The sequence below is a fragment of the Trachurus trachurus genome (genome assembly GCF_905171665.1).
Source record: "Trachurus trachurus genome assembly, chromosome: 13".
Taxonomy (NCBI): domain Eukaryota; kingdom Metazoa; phylum Chordata; class Actinopteri; order Carangiformes; family Carangidae; genus Trachurus; species Trachurus trachurus.
This window is the reverse complement of record NC_139892.1, coordinates 35,995,225-36,012,773: the sequence shown is the minus strand read 5'-3', so window position 1 is coordinate 36,012,773 and position 17,549 is coordinate 35,995,225. Positions and strand designations below refer to the sequence as shown.

General features: G+C 44.3%; 1 protein-coding gene across 1 annotated transcript; it reads left to right on the top strand.

Annotated features, from left to right (window-relative positions):
• Positions 1-9,788: 9,788 nt before the first annotated feature.
• Positions 9,789-17,162, top strand: LOC310995720 (protein NLRC3-like; the record flags this gene model as incomplete). The annotated part of the gene is made up of 10 exons (XM_083984844.1): positions 9,789-9,913; positions 10,001-10,120; positions 10,252-10,365; positions 10,551-10,629; positions 10,790-11,003; positions 11,146-12,949; positions 13,057-13,230; positions 13,322-13,495; positions 16,380-16,426; positions 16,579-17,162. The coding sequence occupies exons 1-10, from the start codon at positions 9,843-9,845 to the stop codon at positions 17,160-17,162; spliced, it is 3,381 nt and encodes a 1,126-aa protein (XP_083840970.1). The 5' UTR covers positions 9,789-9,842.
• Positions 17,163-17,549: the final 387 nt, after the last annotated feature.

Genomic DNA, 17,549 nt, shown 5'->3' with positions numbered 1-17,549 from the left:
GCTCATGGGAGGGGAGAGGAGAAGAGGAGAAGAGGAGAAGAGGAGAGAAGAGGAGAGAAGAGGGGAGAGGAGGAGAGAGGAGAGGAGAGGAGGAGAAAGGAGATAAGAGTAGAGGGGAAGAAGGGAGGAGAGGGGAGAGGAGAGTGGAGGGAAGAGGAGAGGAAAAGAGGGCAGGAGAGAAGAGGAGGGGAGGAGAGGAGGGGAGAGGAGAAGAGAGGAGGGCAGGAGAGAAGAGGAGGGGAGGGAGGGGGGAGAGGAGAAGAGAAGGGGGGAGGAGAGGAGAGGGGAGGAAGGGAGAGGAAATGAGAGTGAAGGGAAGAGGAGAGGGGAGGAGAGAAGAGGAGAAGAGGGGAGAGGAAAGAAGGGAGGAGGGGAGAGGAGAAGAGAAGAGGAGGAGAGATGGGAGAGGAGAGGGGAAGGGAGGAAAGGAGAGGAGGAGAAGGGAGGGGAGGAGAGGAGGAGAGGGGAAGAGAAGAGAGGAGGGGAGAGGAGAGGAGGAGAAGAGGAGTGGGGAGAAGAGAAGAGAAGAGAAGAGGGGAGGAGGAGAAGAGAGGAGGGAGGAAAGGAGGGGAGAGGAGAGAAGAGAATAGAGGAGGGGAGAGGAGGAGAGAAGATAATAGAATAGAGGAGGGGAGAGGAGAAGAGAAGAGGGGAGGGGAGTAAAAGAGAGGAGGAGAGGAGAGGAAGGGAGAGAAGAGGAGAAGAGGGGAGAGGAGAGGAGAAGAGGAGGGGAGAGATGGGGAGAATAGAAGAGAGGAGGGAAGGGGAGGAGAGGAGAAGTCTAATCCTGTAGCAGCGTAGCTATAAAATGCTTCACATCTTTTCTATCTAGTCACTGATGCTCCAGGTTCAGGTGCTGCGGTCGTCGTCGTTGTCGTCATTGCTGTTGTTGTTTGTGTGGTTGCCGTGGTGACCGTGTCTCTTGCCCTCAGGCGTCTCACAACATGGGGCTGGCGATGGACACGAGTCAGGGTCTGCTGGTCCCCAACGTGAAGAAGGTGCAGCTGCTCAGCGTGTTGGACATGGCCCAGGAGCTGAACCGGCTGCAGACGCTCGGCGCCGTGGGGCAGCTGGGAACGTCGGAGCTGACGGGGGGAACGTTCACCCTGTCCAACATCGGATCAGTGAGTCCAGCCGCCGCCGCCGAGACGGACTCTAGACCCGGTCTAACCACAACCTGTTAGAACTAGGGATGTGCACGGTTACCCGAGTACCCGGGTACCCGAGTAGGCAATCTGCTAATCGGTTATGAATTTATTATCCGGTTAACCTAGGATTAAAAAAACGGCACGTTAGAGTGTCAGTCTAGTGTCGCCGGCGTCCCAAATCAATAACACATGAACGGCGTCCTTAATATAACGAAAAGTAGGCATGCTGTAATGAAAACTCCACCACAGACCTTTTAAGGACACTTTCGGCAACAAGTAGGAAAAAAAAATGAAGTTTCTAGGTGCTACGGTTTTTTCACAGTCACTGAAAATCGACGTCACGTCAACAACGAAGGTGATTTAAACATATATGTACCATCTGTACACCTCTTCTTTCACCACCAAAAAATCATATACTGTCATATAAACAAAAGCAAAGAACAAAAATGCAGTTTTTACCCCATTAAAGGTTTAAACAAGCCTGCTCACTCAACACAAACAAACCCGGAAGTCATTTTCGAGTGCCGAAAAATACGGACATTTGTCAATCATGGACCCACTAAAACACTGAATAAAATTACAAGCTTACCCTCTTGTTAAAGCTGAAGATGTGCTCGACAAAACAGGCATGGGCGATTTAATCCATCGTGACCAGATAATCCATCAATGGTTACGTTTACCCGCAGTGCTAATGCTAATGAGTCATTCTCCGTCAGACTGCGCACCCGCTTTGCGCAGCTGGCATCGCCTGTCAATCAAAGTCACGGGGGTGAAAACTTTTTGGTCCAATAGCAGAGACTCTAAGGTGTGACCTGATATATAATGATCCCTGATTGGGCAAAGCTTAAGCCTGCACCCAGCTGGTTCCTGTGGTTCCCTCTCCCCCTAGTGTCAACATGTAAGCAATACAAGTCGACACAAAAAGTGTGTTTTTGCTGCCCCAAGTTTAATTAAAATAATAATAAAAGACAAAATGAACTATTTCAAATGTCCTTGTTAATTTAAGCCATCACTGATGGTTGTGGGATGTTTACTTCTGGAGTTTTAAAGGAAAATAACCATATAATACAGGCGAAAATAGGTAAATTCCTGTTTGGATGGGTTTTGGACACTAAATATTCATCCCCAGAAATAAAATTTTCAAATGGCATTTTACTTATGTAACTGGTGTTCCTAAAAACCATCAAGTGTGTGATTGGCCCCAATAGGTTATCTGTTGGGAAAAAAAAAATCTCACTAAAATCTTGCAGTGTGCATTTTAGCCAAATTGGACAATTTTGGACAGGTTTTGCACACTGTACATCGCCAAGGGACACTGTTTGGAAAAACTCTATAGTGCCTCAGTAGTTTTACATATCAACCTAAAATTTGGTACACATGTGGACAGGGAGTGTGTGAACCATATATGTAAAATTCAACCTGTTTTATAATTAGGATTTTGATATATCACCTTTTCACCAAACATTTCAAACTCGTTTTTTTTTTTTTTCAAAAAAAAAAGTAATTTCAGAAGCCCATTTTTTTTTATGGAATGACTCAATTCAATATTTTATACATATAGATGTAAAGGGACAAAGGTTGTCTTTCATTTAAGCCATAAACCATAGATGTGGGATTAGTACTTCTGTGGTTATTAAGCTTTAATTGCAGTGATACAAAAACAGGCGGAAATTGCCAAAAATGGCCTCTGCATGAAGAGGTTAAACAGTTTCGGATCAAGCAACGTGATTTTCTGCTGTGTAAAAGCGTTTTTGGATCGAGCCTCGGACTTTCAAACCTTTTACAATAATCTGTGGTGGTTCCCTCGGCGTACGCCGTCGGGAGGGAGACGACAGGTGTCATCAAGTCTGAAAATCTGCTTTCAGTTTACAAACATTCTGAAACCTTCCCAGTTATTTCCTGAAACGATGCGAGGCAGAGAGGACCGAAGGCACCAACATGTAGTGTGGACTAATAAATAAGCACCGCTAATGATTTTAGAAAAAAAAGTTTTCTCCTCCGAGGCAGCCGCGGCATAAATGCATCCCTGTTTAGTACGGGCACCTGACATCAGTAAACAAACTCAATAGGATCATCAACATGGCTGGGAAGATAGTTGGTCGTCAACAAAGATCACTAGACAGCCTCTATGACACTGCTGTACAAAGGAAAGCCCTGTGAATAATCAGAGATGAGACTCACCCCCTACATAGTGAATTTGAACTACTCCCCTCAGGGCGGCGGTATAGAGTACCTCTGGCAAAGAAAAATATCTACAAGGGCTCCTTTATCCCCAATGCCATTTCTATAATCAATAAGACACAGTAAAGGAGATCTTGAAGTGTGGTTGTTACCTGTATGTATGTTTTGTTTTGTTTTTTATTATGTGATCATGGTTGATTTGTTTTGACTCATGTAAGTCTTGCTGGCAAGTGTCTGTTTTTCCTATGTAGGTGAGACCAAAGATGAATTTCCTGCCTTGGTGGGACAATAAAGTTTTCTCGGAGAGACTTGGATGGGAGAGATTGAATATTTAGCAAACCACATTTAATAGTTTTATTGAGTTGGTGTGCTGGAGCAGTGGTTTTAAGTTTAACGAAGTTGCTATAAATGACTCCTCCAGATTTGGGTTTAGGCTTATACAGCCTCGAGGCAGACGCAGTTTCTATGGGACAGGAGGGTTGGATGGGTGACAACACGGAGGTACCTGCAGCGGGGCGTGTTAAACTGTGGCTCTGCTGGCTGGTCTGAACTCTAGGTACTTGTCAGGTCACTTTGCCTTTTAAAATATATTGGGATTGAATCAATCAAACTCCCTCGCAGAGGTGGCAATGTTGACACTTTACTCCTTAAGAGAGAACTATACTGGATATACACGTTGGACACCTTAACTCCCAAGGGTCTAAACGAGGACTTTAACATCAGACCTTTTTTGTGATTTTTTGTGAGCTCTTTGTGAGCTTTTTTGTTGTGAGCTTGGTGAAAAAGTTGAACAATTTGTGAAAGAGTCTGTGTAATATATAAGATGATTCTCCTGTTGTTTATCTATCATGAGGTTCGACTGTGACGGGTCCTGTTATTTGCTATTTGCTATTTGCTATTTTCTATTTTCTATTGTCTATATTCTATTTTTGTGTGATATATGTGGTTCCCGACATGTCCTGCGTATGATCATTGTAGTAGTTACTTCTCATGTTATACTTATCATGAGGGAGTCCTACTGTTGGATTATATGCATGTTTGGTCTTCTATATATTGTTAACTTTTCCATTTTTTGTGGTTGGATTGGTCCTTTATCTAGCTCAAGGTTATAGGTAATTGAACTTTAAAATGTGTTAAATCTTTAAACATGATTAAAATGTATAAAATGTGATAACCTTGTTTTAGACTTTGAAAATTAGCCATCCTATTACTAGAGGCGCCTCTAATTTATTAGATCTGTATGACGGCCAGTCGGCCTAATGGGTGTTGATCTATTTAATTATGATGGAGTTTTTGACTGATTTTTGTATGTTTATGTTTTGCACAAGATGTGTTCTGATCTATACATTCCCTTTACCATGTGACTCATCATGTGACCCTCGGGGGCAGGTTTAAAAACGGGGCGTCTAATGTGTATGAGTTAGTCTGATGAAGAGCAATGAGCTCGAAACGTTACTATTGATGTGCTAATAAATCTGCACATAAGGGAGCTGATGTGTGCGGTCTCCTTTTCTTGCCTTTCCTGTCTAAAATTGAGAGTTTATCCATTGTGTTTTGTTGTGAAATTTACTGGATGCTCAGTGCGTTTGACTTCCTGTTTGGAGTGATCTAGTCTACATAGACTGATGCATGCTGGCTGCGTGACATTCTTGATTTGCATGTTTTGTATTGACGTAATCCAAAGTAACCAAAAGCAATCCGGTACATTACTTTAATTTTGTGACGCTTTGTGTAAGTTACCGATTACATTTTTAGCAGGTGACTTGTAATTGTACTGGATTAGACTTTTAAAGGAGCCCTCCCAACCCCGACCACGCCCCTTGTTTCCATAGTTATACTCCTAGTCAACTAGGAGCTTCATCATGTGATCTCTAGAAGAACTTAGACCCAGTCATTTTCAAGCTTTTATTCATGCTAACTCTGACGCATTTACACTTGTGCACACGTATGAATGTTCATTAATGTGTATTGTCCCTTTTAAATAAATAAATGTTCAGAAAGACAGTGACTGAACACTGCATCAAATGAGTCAGAGGCTCCTGCTTAGTCTGATTAATACGACTGTATCAATGTTGAATATTGCTGACTATCACTAATCAATACCAAACACTTCATGTTTGTTTTCCTGAGATTTGATCAATTATTGATTTACCAGTGTTGGATCAATGTTCAGCATCAGATTCTTCAAAGTAACTGAATACAGTTGTGAGGTACTCTCACACACACAAACATTCTGGGTTATTGATTAGTTGATCAAAATGATCAATATTGTGTTGAAGAATCATTTAGAGCTGCAACAGTTGTTTGATCAACATTTTTCTGAAACTGAAATGTTCAGTTTTCAGCCTCAAAAACTGGAAATGTCCTTGTTTTTTTCTGTTTGATTTGAAACTGTAAACTGATTTTTTGGTCTCTTTGATTGTTGCTGTGACAAAACGAGACATTTGAAGATGTGGCCTCAGACTGAGAGGAACTTGAACGCATCATTTGTCTGTATTTTCTGACATTTGATGGAACAGACGATGAATGGATGGACAAAGACAATAAGTGTCAGTGGCGGCTGGAGAGTTTTTCTCTCTATTTGAATTTCCAGTGTGAGTGAAATGACTGAATGTTGTGATCGTGGAGCTGTGAGGTGAAATAAGTTGAGGCCCAGTTGTTGTGTGTGTAATAATCAGCTGTAGCTTGTTTGATCCAGTGGTTTTCTACAGGGACGCTGTCCACACAGAGACTGTGTCACATCAACTCAGTGGATCTCAGTCCTTGTGTGTGTCAGTGGATGGAAACATCATTGTTCATGATAACTCTGTTTGACACAGATGTGACTTCCTCTGACTTTAACTCTGTGCATGTGGAGCCGTTTCCTCTTCAGCTGCAGCCGTCGTACGCCTCAACTGACTCTCCGGGCTTTTGCACTGTCTTGTGAAAACATGCACTTGGGTACAACATGGTTGGGAAATTAGGCTCTCACCAGGTCATAGTGCAACTCTGACCTGCCTCTCTGTTCTCCATCTCTGCCATTGTTGTCCTCCTCTTCCTCGCCGTCATTGTGCATAAAGGAATTAGGCTACTTCTGCCTCTCACCATGGTGGCGTAGAGGAGCATGTTGACTTGAACTTCCCCGCTTTCTTTGTCCAACTTTGACGCCACCTGAAAGCGGTTGAAGCGCCGGTGCCACATTGGCCATTCAAGTCAAAATATTTTGGAGGTCCCAGCTTCACCATTCCTTACTTTGTGAGCATGAAGTGGGCCGCTTCTGACACCATGTCATGCACATACCTTTAAAAAGAGAAACTTGACCGTGTTTTACTGCAGAATGAGCTGCTAAACTCACGTTATTTAGCCTCAGCTAACAGAATGTACACGCTTCTTACTGCTAAGAATAACCACACTAATGACATCATTCAGCTGCGACTATGGCAACCTGTAGTTACTTGACACAAAAGGAAGAAAAGGGGAAAGAGGGGAACCGGGGCTATTACATGGTTCAGGGTTACCTGAGCCAGTCCTAACTAAAAGTCTGTTATAGAGTAGCCTGGAGCCAGGAGCCTGGTAAAGCCTCCCAGTATGTTTTTAGAAAATACTGGGAGTCACTATCAGACTTATTGGGAGCGAAATGTTCTAGCAGGATGATAAGGAACTATCAGGTCTTTCAGATAAGATTATCTTTATTAGAGATTTACAACTGCTTAATATCATTAAACATTAAACGGGCCGCAGCAGAGTTCCTCGCCTGTTTAGTTGAAATGGAGCAAAGAGCAGCAGAGCAGATTAATTGTTCCAGGTCAGATGACAGCGTCACGTCCAACAGGTGAGTCACAGTTTAAAGTTTCAAAGTTGAACTTTGAACCAACAGTTGTGTCGCAGCTTTATTTTCTCCTGTGAAGGTAACGTGAACAGTTTTAATGTTTTGCTTGTTAACAGCTATCATTACCTGACTTCTTTCTTCTTCAGCTTATCGTTGTGTTTTTGTTGTTGTTGTGTTATTGTAATGTTCCTGTAGCTGAGTCAGAGCTGTAACTGTGAAGTCTGAACCAACAGAACCGTCCGCCATGTTGTGTGGTTGTTGTCGGTAGAAGAGCAGAAGCAGAGTCAGTGGATGGTCAGTAGTAGTTGAACACAGAGTGGTTCTTTGTGTGCAGCTCCACTTCCTGAGGACTGGAGGCAGCTTTACCTGAATCAGCCTGTGGAGGAGGCGGAGAGGAGCCGCTGCTCTCCCGCTGTCTGAGCCACTAAACGCGGCCTGAGCTCGTCTGGACAGCCGCTGGAGAACAGCTGGGACTTTGTCTGTGGTGAGTGGTCTGTCATCACATTTACACTACAGGACTGATGTGGACTCAGTGTGGCGGGCTGAGGGACTCACAGGTTTTTAAGGCTCTATGATGTTCAGAAAGACAGTGAACACTGCATCAAATGAGTTCAACAGCTACTACAGTCTATTGGTTAATATTAGTCTGTTAGACTGTTATTGATCAATATTGAATGTTGTTGACTATCGCTGATCAATACCAATCACTTCAAGCAGAGATGGGGACTCGAGTTTGCGACAATCTTTTTTTTTTTTTTTTTTTTTGCCGTTAACACACCACTAGCGGAGCAGCGCCACATGGCCGGTAACGTTATTCAGATGGAGGTTAGATCTTCATATTGAACTCCTACAGAGCGCAGCCAAACACCAGTGTCTAAAGAGAGAGGAGCAGCAGAGCTCCTCTGACAGCGCAGTCAGCTGTGGGTGAGTGACAGGCGACTGTGAACTGGCTTTTTTTTTTTTTTTTTAATAGCGGCACCGTCCGTAGCCTACATGTGAGGCACAATGTCCATTTGTTGTCAGACCTTCCTTCACGGGGACTAGCTGCTGCATAACTGGCACATATCAGGCTACTGTAGGCTAAATCCTCCTGTTTATTTATGTTTTTGCTGCGAAATATGACTGAAGGCACCTATAGAAGTCTGCATGTGTCGACATGCCCCCATGAGTTGACGGAGCTTATTAAAAAAATAATAACAACCAGTTCTTCTCTCAGAAACATGCGGTTCCAGAAAGGTTTTGCTGCACATAAAGATGTTAGCTATAGGCTAATAGGTACCATACCATACAGATCTTATGACCTATAATTAACAGCCTAAATCATTTTCCATGTTGTTCATCTGGGTTTTCTGAATTCAACAAAGCAAAAAAAGAGAAAAGGCCAGTGCAGAGGGGCAGAGCAGCCTTGATTATTTCTTGACTCAGAATACAGTTTCCTTTAAAGGAAAGCTTTCATTGTGTGTTTTCTTCATATTGCATTGCAATATCCTGTTTAAAGTGATCATATAATAAACAACTAATCAATACTGTATAGATAAAGGAGTGATAATAACCTACAGTAAATGCTTTGAGTCTCTTAGCTATAGCTGTGCAGTATCTTTAGTAGACCGGATAGCAGCAGATGATAAAAGGTCATTACAACCAGAAGAGACAGGAGACTTTTATTTTTTAGAGACTTGAGACTTGACTTGGACTCGTGACCAAAGACTTGAGACTTGATGAAGTCTCACCCCTCAAAGACTTGAGACTTGACTTGGACTCGTGACCAAAGACTTGAGACTTGACTTGGACTTGCAAAAAAAGACTTGTGAACATCTCTGACTTCAAGTAACTGAGTAGATTTACTGCAGTACAGTTGGGAGGTACTTGTACTTCCCTTGAGTATTTTCACAACACACTGTGTTATTGATTAATGGATAAAAATTATCAATATTGTTGTGAAGAACCTTTTAGTTGCTCAATCAACATTTTTCATGCAGAAATTTTCAGTTTTCAGGCTCAAAACTGAAGATTTCCTTGTTTTCTCTGTTTGATTTGACTGTAAACTGAATATTTTTGTCTCTTTGTTGCTGTGATGAAATAGACATGGCCTCAGACTGAGAGGAACTTGAACGCATCATTTGTCTGTATTTTCTGACATTTGATGGAGCAGACAATGAATGGATGGACAGAGACAATAAGTGTCAGTGGCGGCTGGAGAGTTGTTTTCTCTCTTTGAATTTCCAGTGTGAGTGAAATGACTGAATGTTGTGATCGTGGAGCTGTGAGGTGAAATAAGTCTTGGCCCAGTTGTTGTGTGTGTAATAATCAGCTGTAGCTTGTTTGATCCAGTGGTTTTCTACAGGGACGCTGTCCACACAGAGACTGTGTCACATCAACTCAGTGGATCTCAGTCCTTGTGTGTGTCAGTGGATGGAAACAGAAACAGTGGTCCATGGATCATGTTGCTGGGCTGCAGCTTCATGACGCCATCTAGTGGACTGATAGTAGAAGTACAGCAGCTGATGGCAGCTTCCTCTTCCTCACTGCTGTGTGACTGCATTCAACTGACACTGATATGAAGCAGAGGAGAAGAGCCAATCAGTGGAGGAGCAGCTGGAGACATGATGGACATGTGAGCTGCTGTGCAGATGAATGATGTGTGTTTCCTCTGCAGGTGAAGCTACAAAGTGTGTGTGAGCTGATGTGGATGTGAGCTCAGCAGCATGGATCAGTGTGAGGACAGAGAGGAGGGAGCCCCTCCCTCTAAAACCAAGAGCCAGACCACAGGTCAAAGGTCAGATGAGCATCTCTAACTGTCCATGACTCGGATCACTGCTCCATCATTATTCACACTTAAAGCTCTGTGTGTGTTGTGTTCAAGGCCAGAGCAGCAGCACAAGCCACAGTCTGCTGGACCAGGACCTGGATCAGGCTGTGTGTCCATGAAGAGCAACTTCTCCATGGATCGTCCTATTCACTTCAGTGGATCTGTTGATGGAAGGTCAGAATTTAAAACAGTCAGAAAGACTTTTCTCTCCAAAAGTCAATTATCATGTTTATTAAAAGTTTGAAGATATTTTTTCATCAGTTTTTCTCCAACATGCACATTTATCCGTTGTGTTGTTGTTTCAGGATCCAGCAGCAGAGACCAGACTCTCCTGGACCCAGCTGTCTGTCTTTAAAGAGCAATGTGTCAAAGGACTGGAGCATTGGCTTTAAAGGAGGACGTGGATCAGCTGATCAGACGTAAGCTGTAACTGACAGTCAGACTCAGGTTATTGTAGAAAAGAACCAGTTTGTATGACGTGTTGTTGGACCAGGTCTGAAACCAAAGTGTCTCTGTCTGTTGTGAACGTCCTCAGGGGACATATAAAGTCCATCTTGTATTATCTCTCTGTCCTGATGTTGACTTGACACTGATTCCTCCACAGAGTGGACCAGGAGAGCTCAGAGGTTCCCAGTGGTCAGTCTGCCCAGCAGCATCAAACACACCTGGACTCCATATTTATGGTGAGGACATGTCCAACAGCTGCTGTTACATCTGTTGTGTTCACCATCATCTCCATGCTGCACTTTGACACCAGTGGATTGTCAGTCCGTCCAACATGGATCTGATGTTTGGCTCCATGGTTGTAGTTTGATGCTGTCACTCATAGAGTTTCTGTTCCAGCTGCTGGAGGAGAACATGGTGACCTTTGTCATGAACGAGCTGAAGAAGATCCACAAGGCTCTGAGTCCAGATTACCCAGAATGCTCAGGGAGTCAGAGGGAGGATAAGGAGGATGAAGAGCAGAGGAGGAGCAGCAGAGAGGCATTAGTGAAGATCACAGTGAACTTCCTGAGGAGGATGAAGCAGGAGGAGCTGGCTGAGCGTCTGCAGAGCAGTAAGAGGATTTCTCTAAAGATTCGGACAAATGAGACGTTCACTGACATCAACACATGGAGGGAAACATGTTCATATCATTAATTAGAGGAATTAAAATGTTATATTTTCTTATTGATCTTCTGTGTTGTGTTTTCGTTCAGGACATGTTGCAGCAGTTTGTCGTCGTAAACTCAAGTCTGCCCTGAAGAATAAGTTCCAGTGTGTGTTTGAGGGGATCTCTAAAGCAGGACACCAAACCCTTCTGAACCAGATCTACACAGAGCTCTACATCACAGAGGGAGGGGCTGGAGGGGTCAATGATGAACATGAGGTCAGACAGATTGAAACAGCGTCCAGGAAACCAGACAGACCAGAAACAACCATCAGACAAGAAGACATCTTTAAAGCCCCACCTGGAAGAGACCGACCAATCAGAACAGTGATGACAAAGGGAGTGGCTGGCATTGGGAAAACAGTCTTAACACAGAAGTTCACTCTGGACTGGGCTGAAGACAAAACCAACCAGGACATACACTTCACATTTCCCTTCACCTTCAGAGAGCTGAATGTGGTGAAAGAGAAAAAGTTCAGCTTGGTGGAACTTGTTCATCACTTCTTCTCTGAAACCAAAGAAGCAGGAATCTGCAGGTTTGATCAGTTCCAGGTCGTCTTCATCTTTGATGGTCTGGACGAGTGTCGACTTCCTCTGGACTTCCACAACACTGAGATCCTGACTGATGTGACAGAGTCTACCTCAGTAAACGTGCTGCTGACCAACCTCATCAGGGGGAACCTGCTTCCCTCTGCTCGCCTCTGGATAACCACACGACCTGCAGCAGCCAATCAGATCCCTCCTCAGTGTGTTGACATGGTGACAGAGGTCAGAGGGTTCACTGACCCACAGAAGGAGGAGTACTTCAGGAAGAGGTTCAGAGATGAGCAGCAGGCCAGAAAGATCATCTCCCACATCAAGACCTCACGAAGCCTCCACATCATGTGCCACATCCCAGTCTTCTGCTGGATCACTGCTACAGTTCTGGAGAAGCTGTTGAAGACCAGAGAGGGAGGAGAGCTGCCCAAGACCCTGACTGAGATGTACATCCACTTCCTGGTGGTTCATCTAAAACTGAAGAAGGTCAAGTATGATGAAGGAGCTGAGACAGATCCACACTGGAGTCCAGAGAGCAGGAAGATGATTGAGTCTCTGGGAAAACTGGCTTTTGAGCAGCTGCAGAAAGGAAACCTGATCTTCTATGAATCAGACCTGACAGAGTGTGGCATCGATATCAGAGCAGCCTCAGTGTACTCAGGAGTGTTCACACAGATCTTTAAAGAGGAGAGAGGCCTGTACCAGGACAAGGTGTTCTGCTTCGTCCATCTGAGTGTTCAGGAGTTTCTGGCTGCTCTTCATGTCCATCTGACCTTCATCAACTCTAGACTCAACCTGATGTCACAACAACAAACAACATCTTGGTGGTCTCAAGTGTTTGGAGAAAAACCTAAAGCAAAGTCTTTCTACCAGAGCGCTGTGGACGAGGCCTTACAGAGTCCAAATGGACACCTGGACTTGTTCCTCCGCTTCCTCCTGGGTCTTTTACTGAGGACCAATCAGAATCTCCTACGAGGTCTGATGACACCGACAGGAAGTGACTCACGGTTAAATAAGAAAACAGTCCAGTACATCAAGAAGAAGATTGAAGAGACTCCCTCTGCAGAGAAAAGCATCAACCTGTTCCACTGTCTGAATGAACTGAATGATGGTTCTCTAGTGGAGGAGATCCAACAGTCCCTGAGATCAGGACGTCTCTCCACAGATAAACTGTCTCCTGCTCAATGGTCGGCTCTGGTCTTCATCTTACTGTCATCAGGAGAAGATCTGGACGAGTTTGACCTGAAGAAATACTCTGCTTCAGAGGAGGCTCTTCTGAGGCTGCTGCCAGTGGTCAAAGCCTCTAACAAAGCTCTGTAAGTGTAGAGATAGTTGGATTTATTCATCATTATATAAAAACAATTTTGTTTTTGCAACAGGTCAGATGTTAAATTATTTTCTTTCCTCGTGACCATCTCTTCAGACTGAGCAGCTGTAACCTCTCAGAGAGAAGCTGTGAAGCTCTGTCCACAGTCCTCAGCTCCCAGTCCTCTAGTCTGAGACACCTGGACCTGAGTAACAACAACCTGCAGGACTCAGGAGTGAAGCTGCTGTCTGGTGGACTGGAGAGTCCACACTGTAGACTGGAGACTCTCAGGTGAGGATCCATCCAGCTGTTTATCTGATGCCACTTGAACACAGCAGCAGGTGTTGACAGAGGGTTCCTGTGTGTTGTTGTGTGTGTTCAGTCTGTCAGGATGTCTGGTCATAGAGGAAGGCTGTGCTTCTCTGGCCTCAGCTCTAAGCTCCAACCCCTCCCATCTGAGAGAGCTGGACCTGAGCTACAACCATCCAGGAGCCTCAGGAGTGAAGCTGCTGTCTGCTGGACTGGAGGATCCAGACTGGAGACTGGACTCTCTCAGGTATGGAGAGGCTGCTGCAGCCACACTCACTGTCTGATAGAGGAGGAGGAGCTGGGACATTTTCTATGGCCCCGTTCACACCTGGTATTAACATCTGTCTCAGGTGATCGATACATTGATGATGACATCAGATCTGATCGGTGGTGTCGGCCACAGTGAAGCTCCGCCCACTCCACTGACGTCCTCTGTCACAGTCTGCACAGCTCATGTTTGAGCTGTGCAGCTTTCATCAGTCACAGTGATGAACTACTGGGATCAGGAGTTTCTCCTCATGATGACTTCAGTGTCTCATCATGACTCACTGTGTCATATTCAGGAGAAGAGATGTCAGTGATGAAAGCAGCTGTTGGCAGCTGTGCTCTGAGTCTCTCCAGATGTTTGGATCAGACTTTATTTCAGAGTGTATCAGGAAACATTTCAGCTGCAGCTGGTTGAACTGCTCCTGAACCAACAGAGTGTTTGACCTGAACAGTCCCAGAGACTGTAGACACCTGTTGAGTGTGGAGACACTAATAACAACACAGCAACAAGAATCAAAGCATGTCCACTGCTCAGAGACATTCGTCTCCCAGCGTCTCCAACCAAGGAGGAAATAAGAGACAGAAACCAGGCGGCACCATCAGGTCTCTGTCTGGTCAGATATTGATGATCAATAATCAGCTCAGTCTCTCTGAGATCCTGGTCTTGTCCTGATGAGATGTGTTGTTGTGTTGAGGAGACAGTAAATCACAGTGTGACATCCAGATGTCCTCACTGTCCAGAGGCCTGGAGCTGTCAATCAGAAGACAGTGAGTGTAGTGAACAGTGTAATAATCAGTGTTTGTGGCTAAATGTGTGTGTGATCAAACAGCTGTTTTCAGACTGTGTGTGTGCTGACTCCAGATCAGATGAAGCCACAAAGTGGCTCCTTAATGAAAGTCTCCAGCAGCTGGAGCTTCACTTCCTGTCTGAGTCCATGTGCTCTGAGCTGAGCCTGCTTCTCTCTGCTCTACAGTTTCTCTGCTTCCTCTGGACTCTGACTTCAAGTCCAGTCCAAATGTGTGGACAGGTTTGATGGAGCTCAGGACTGGTCCTGAGGACGGCTGCTTTATTCCACATGATGTGACTGATCACAGTGAGTCAGTGTGTTGCAGCTGATCTGTGTGAAGAGCAGAGAAGAACAGAGTCATTGATCATGAGATCCTGATCCGTCCTGTCACTGTGATCAGATGGTTTCTATTAGAGCTCCTTCATCCACTCACTGCTGCTGTGGCTCCTGTGGAAACCTGCTCACAGCCTCATTCTTCAGCTTCCTGTGGAGTTTTCTTCAAACAAACACAAGTTGTGTTCACACTCAGTGTTTCTCACTGAACTCACTGTGTGTTTCACTGAGCTCTAACAAACGTGTTGAGTGTGTTTCCTTCCTCATCAAACACTGAAACCATCCGCTGTTCACAGCTGCACTCTTCTTCTTTCCTGGTGCATTGTAGGATATCTGGGCTGGTCAGCTCCACCTGTTGTGTCTTCATCTTCTTTGCTGTGACGTGTGTTTGTGCAGCTTGAGAGTCAGAGAGTGAAAGTGTGTGTCTCACACTGCAGTGACATCACATGGAGGAAAGACATGATGAAGTGTTTCCTCCTGGTCTCCTCCTGCTCTGTATCATCACTAGATAAAGACTCCAGCTCCTTCTTCTCTGTGCTCAGTGTTCATCCAGACATACCAGCCTCCATGTGAACACAGTGATAAAACAGTGTGTGTGTGAGAGCCATGTAATGTCCATGTGTGCATGTGTAGCAGTTGTGAAATGGTTGCTTATAGGCTGAAGGATGACAACACCATGGATCTGAGTTGGTTCATTTATTCTGCAAAGGCAGCACAGGGGCAGAGTCAGGAAACACACAGCTGCAGGTAGAAACAGTCTGCCTCCTACGACAGGCCACAAAACACACACACGGCAGACGTCATGTTAAACCCAAACTACAGCCGCTTTTTCACCGTAAAACACAATTAAAAACACGGCAACACATTAACTCATTGAGTGCCGCGCTCCTTTCCAAAGTTTTAGTCAAGTGTAACAGCAATTTAGACCATTTTTGACTTTTTATGTAGAGCCATACACCAACACATACTGTAGCTCAATTGAAAGGTTTAACTTTATGCTTCAAATGGCTACAAACCGCTGGAGCAGCAGCGCGGGTGAGAGCAGAGCAGCTGCGCTGCATCTGCATGCAGAACTCCGTTTGCAGAAGCTGAGTTATGATAAAAACTTCCAGATCATGAGCTGTCATGTGACTTTGATCGTCATCTATTTCAGTTCTCCTCGTCGTAGAGTCCCCAAATTTACATATAATGTGTATTAAAGTGTCTATTTTCATAATTTAAAAAAAAAGCAAAAAGCGTAAAATCTCGTTTTTGGCACTCAACGCATGGGAACGAAAAACGAGAAATTACGTGGTTGGCACTCAATGAGTTAATAAAAGGCTGTCGTTACTTTAGCGCACAGTTTCAACCGCATTACATGACAGTTTAAGTGCATATTTTACAGAGTAACGTGAGAGCTTCACAACACGTCTTACCACAACAAGAGCAGCCATAGTTTTGCCGGGAGTTTGGTCCGACGTCGCCCACGTTTCCCTTAGTGTGTTACCCCAATATCGCTCCCCCTTGCTACAGGTGAAGATGGAACTTAGAAATAGAAGTGATATAAAACAAAGCAGGAAATTCAAACTTGTTTTAGATAGTGTTAGCATCGAGCAGGTTTTGAGAATGTTCACCATAATGAATTAGAAAAATAAAGAAATAATGACTATAACGAATGATCAGATGAATAAAACAAAGTAAAGATTGACCCAGCTACACATGCTGACAGAGAAGGTGCTGCTCTGACCCCCCTCCTCCTTTCAGGGTGGAGCCTGCTGGAGTCCCATGGTTGACACCAGGTCTGAGGAAGTGTAAGTCTGTTTTTACTTTGATTCATGGAAACAAAGCAGCACATTCAACCATCTTCACACTGTCACATCACTGACCTCATGAGTCTTCATCAAACTGTCAATAACTGATCACATGATCAATAACTGCAGCTGTGTCTTGTTCTCTCCATCAGATTCCTGTCCACTCACAATCGACACAAACACAGTGAACACATGGATCAAACTGTCTGACAACAACAGGAAGGCGACATATGTGGAGAAGTATCAGTCATATCCTGATCATCCAGACAGATTTGACCAGTGTTGGCAGCTGCTGTGTTCAACTGGTCTGACTGGTCGCTGCTACTGGGAGGTCGAGAGGAGAGGAGACGTTTATATATCAGTGAGTTACAGAGGAATCAGAAGGAAAGGAAACAGTTATGACTGTTGGTTTGGAAGGAACGATCATTCCTGGAGTCTGAGCTGCTATGGTGGTGGTTACTACGTCAGGCACAATAACAGAGAGACACCTATCACCTCCTCCTCCTCCTCCTCCTCCTCCTCCTCCTCCTCCTCCTCCTCCTCCTCCTCCTCCTCCTCCTTCTCTGTCTCTAACAGAGTAGCAGTGTATGTGGACTGTCCTGCTGGCTCTCTGTCCTTCTACAGAGTCTCCTCTGACTCACTGATCCACCTCTACACCTTCAACACCACCTTCACTCAACCTCTGTATCCTGGGTTTCTACTCTACAGTTCTGATTCCTCAGTGAGTCTGTGTTGAGTGAAGCAGAGTCTCCTCCTGTCACAGAAACCTTCTCACTGTTGAACAGTTCAGTCTCTACATGTCTGTCTCTGTCTCTCACTCACGTTTTTTATATTTATGGATTAAATCAGTGATTTAATGATTCTTGTAAACTTCTTCATCTTCCTTTAAAGACAGAAGCGTCATTTATTATTATTATTAAGTCAAAATAACAAAAAACAAAACGTGACTTTTTCTTTGGTAAGACTGAGTGAGGATGACTAAGCTGAATAAGTTTAGACTAAAGTCAATCAGAACATGAAACCATTTAGTTTACAATGAACTCAGATGATGTATTATTTGAAAGGTGACACCCTGATTATACCTTGTCTTTTGTCCTTTTTCACTTTATTCATTTATTTGTTT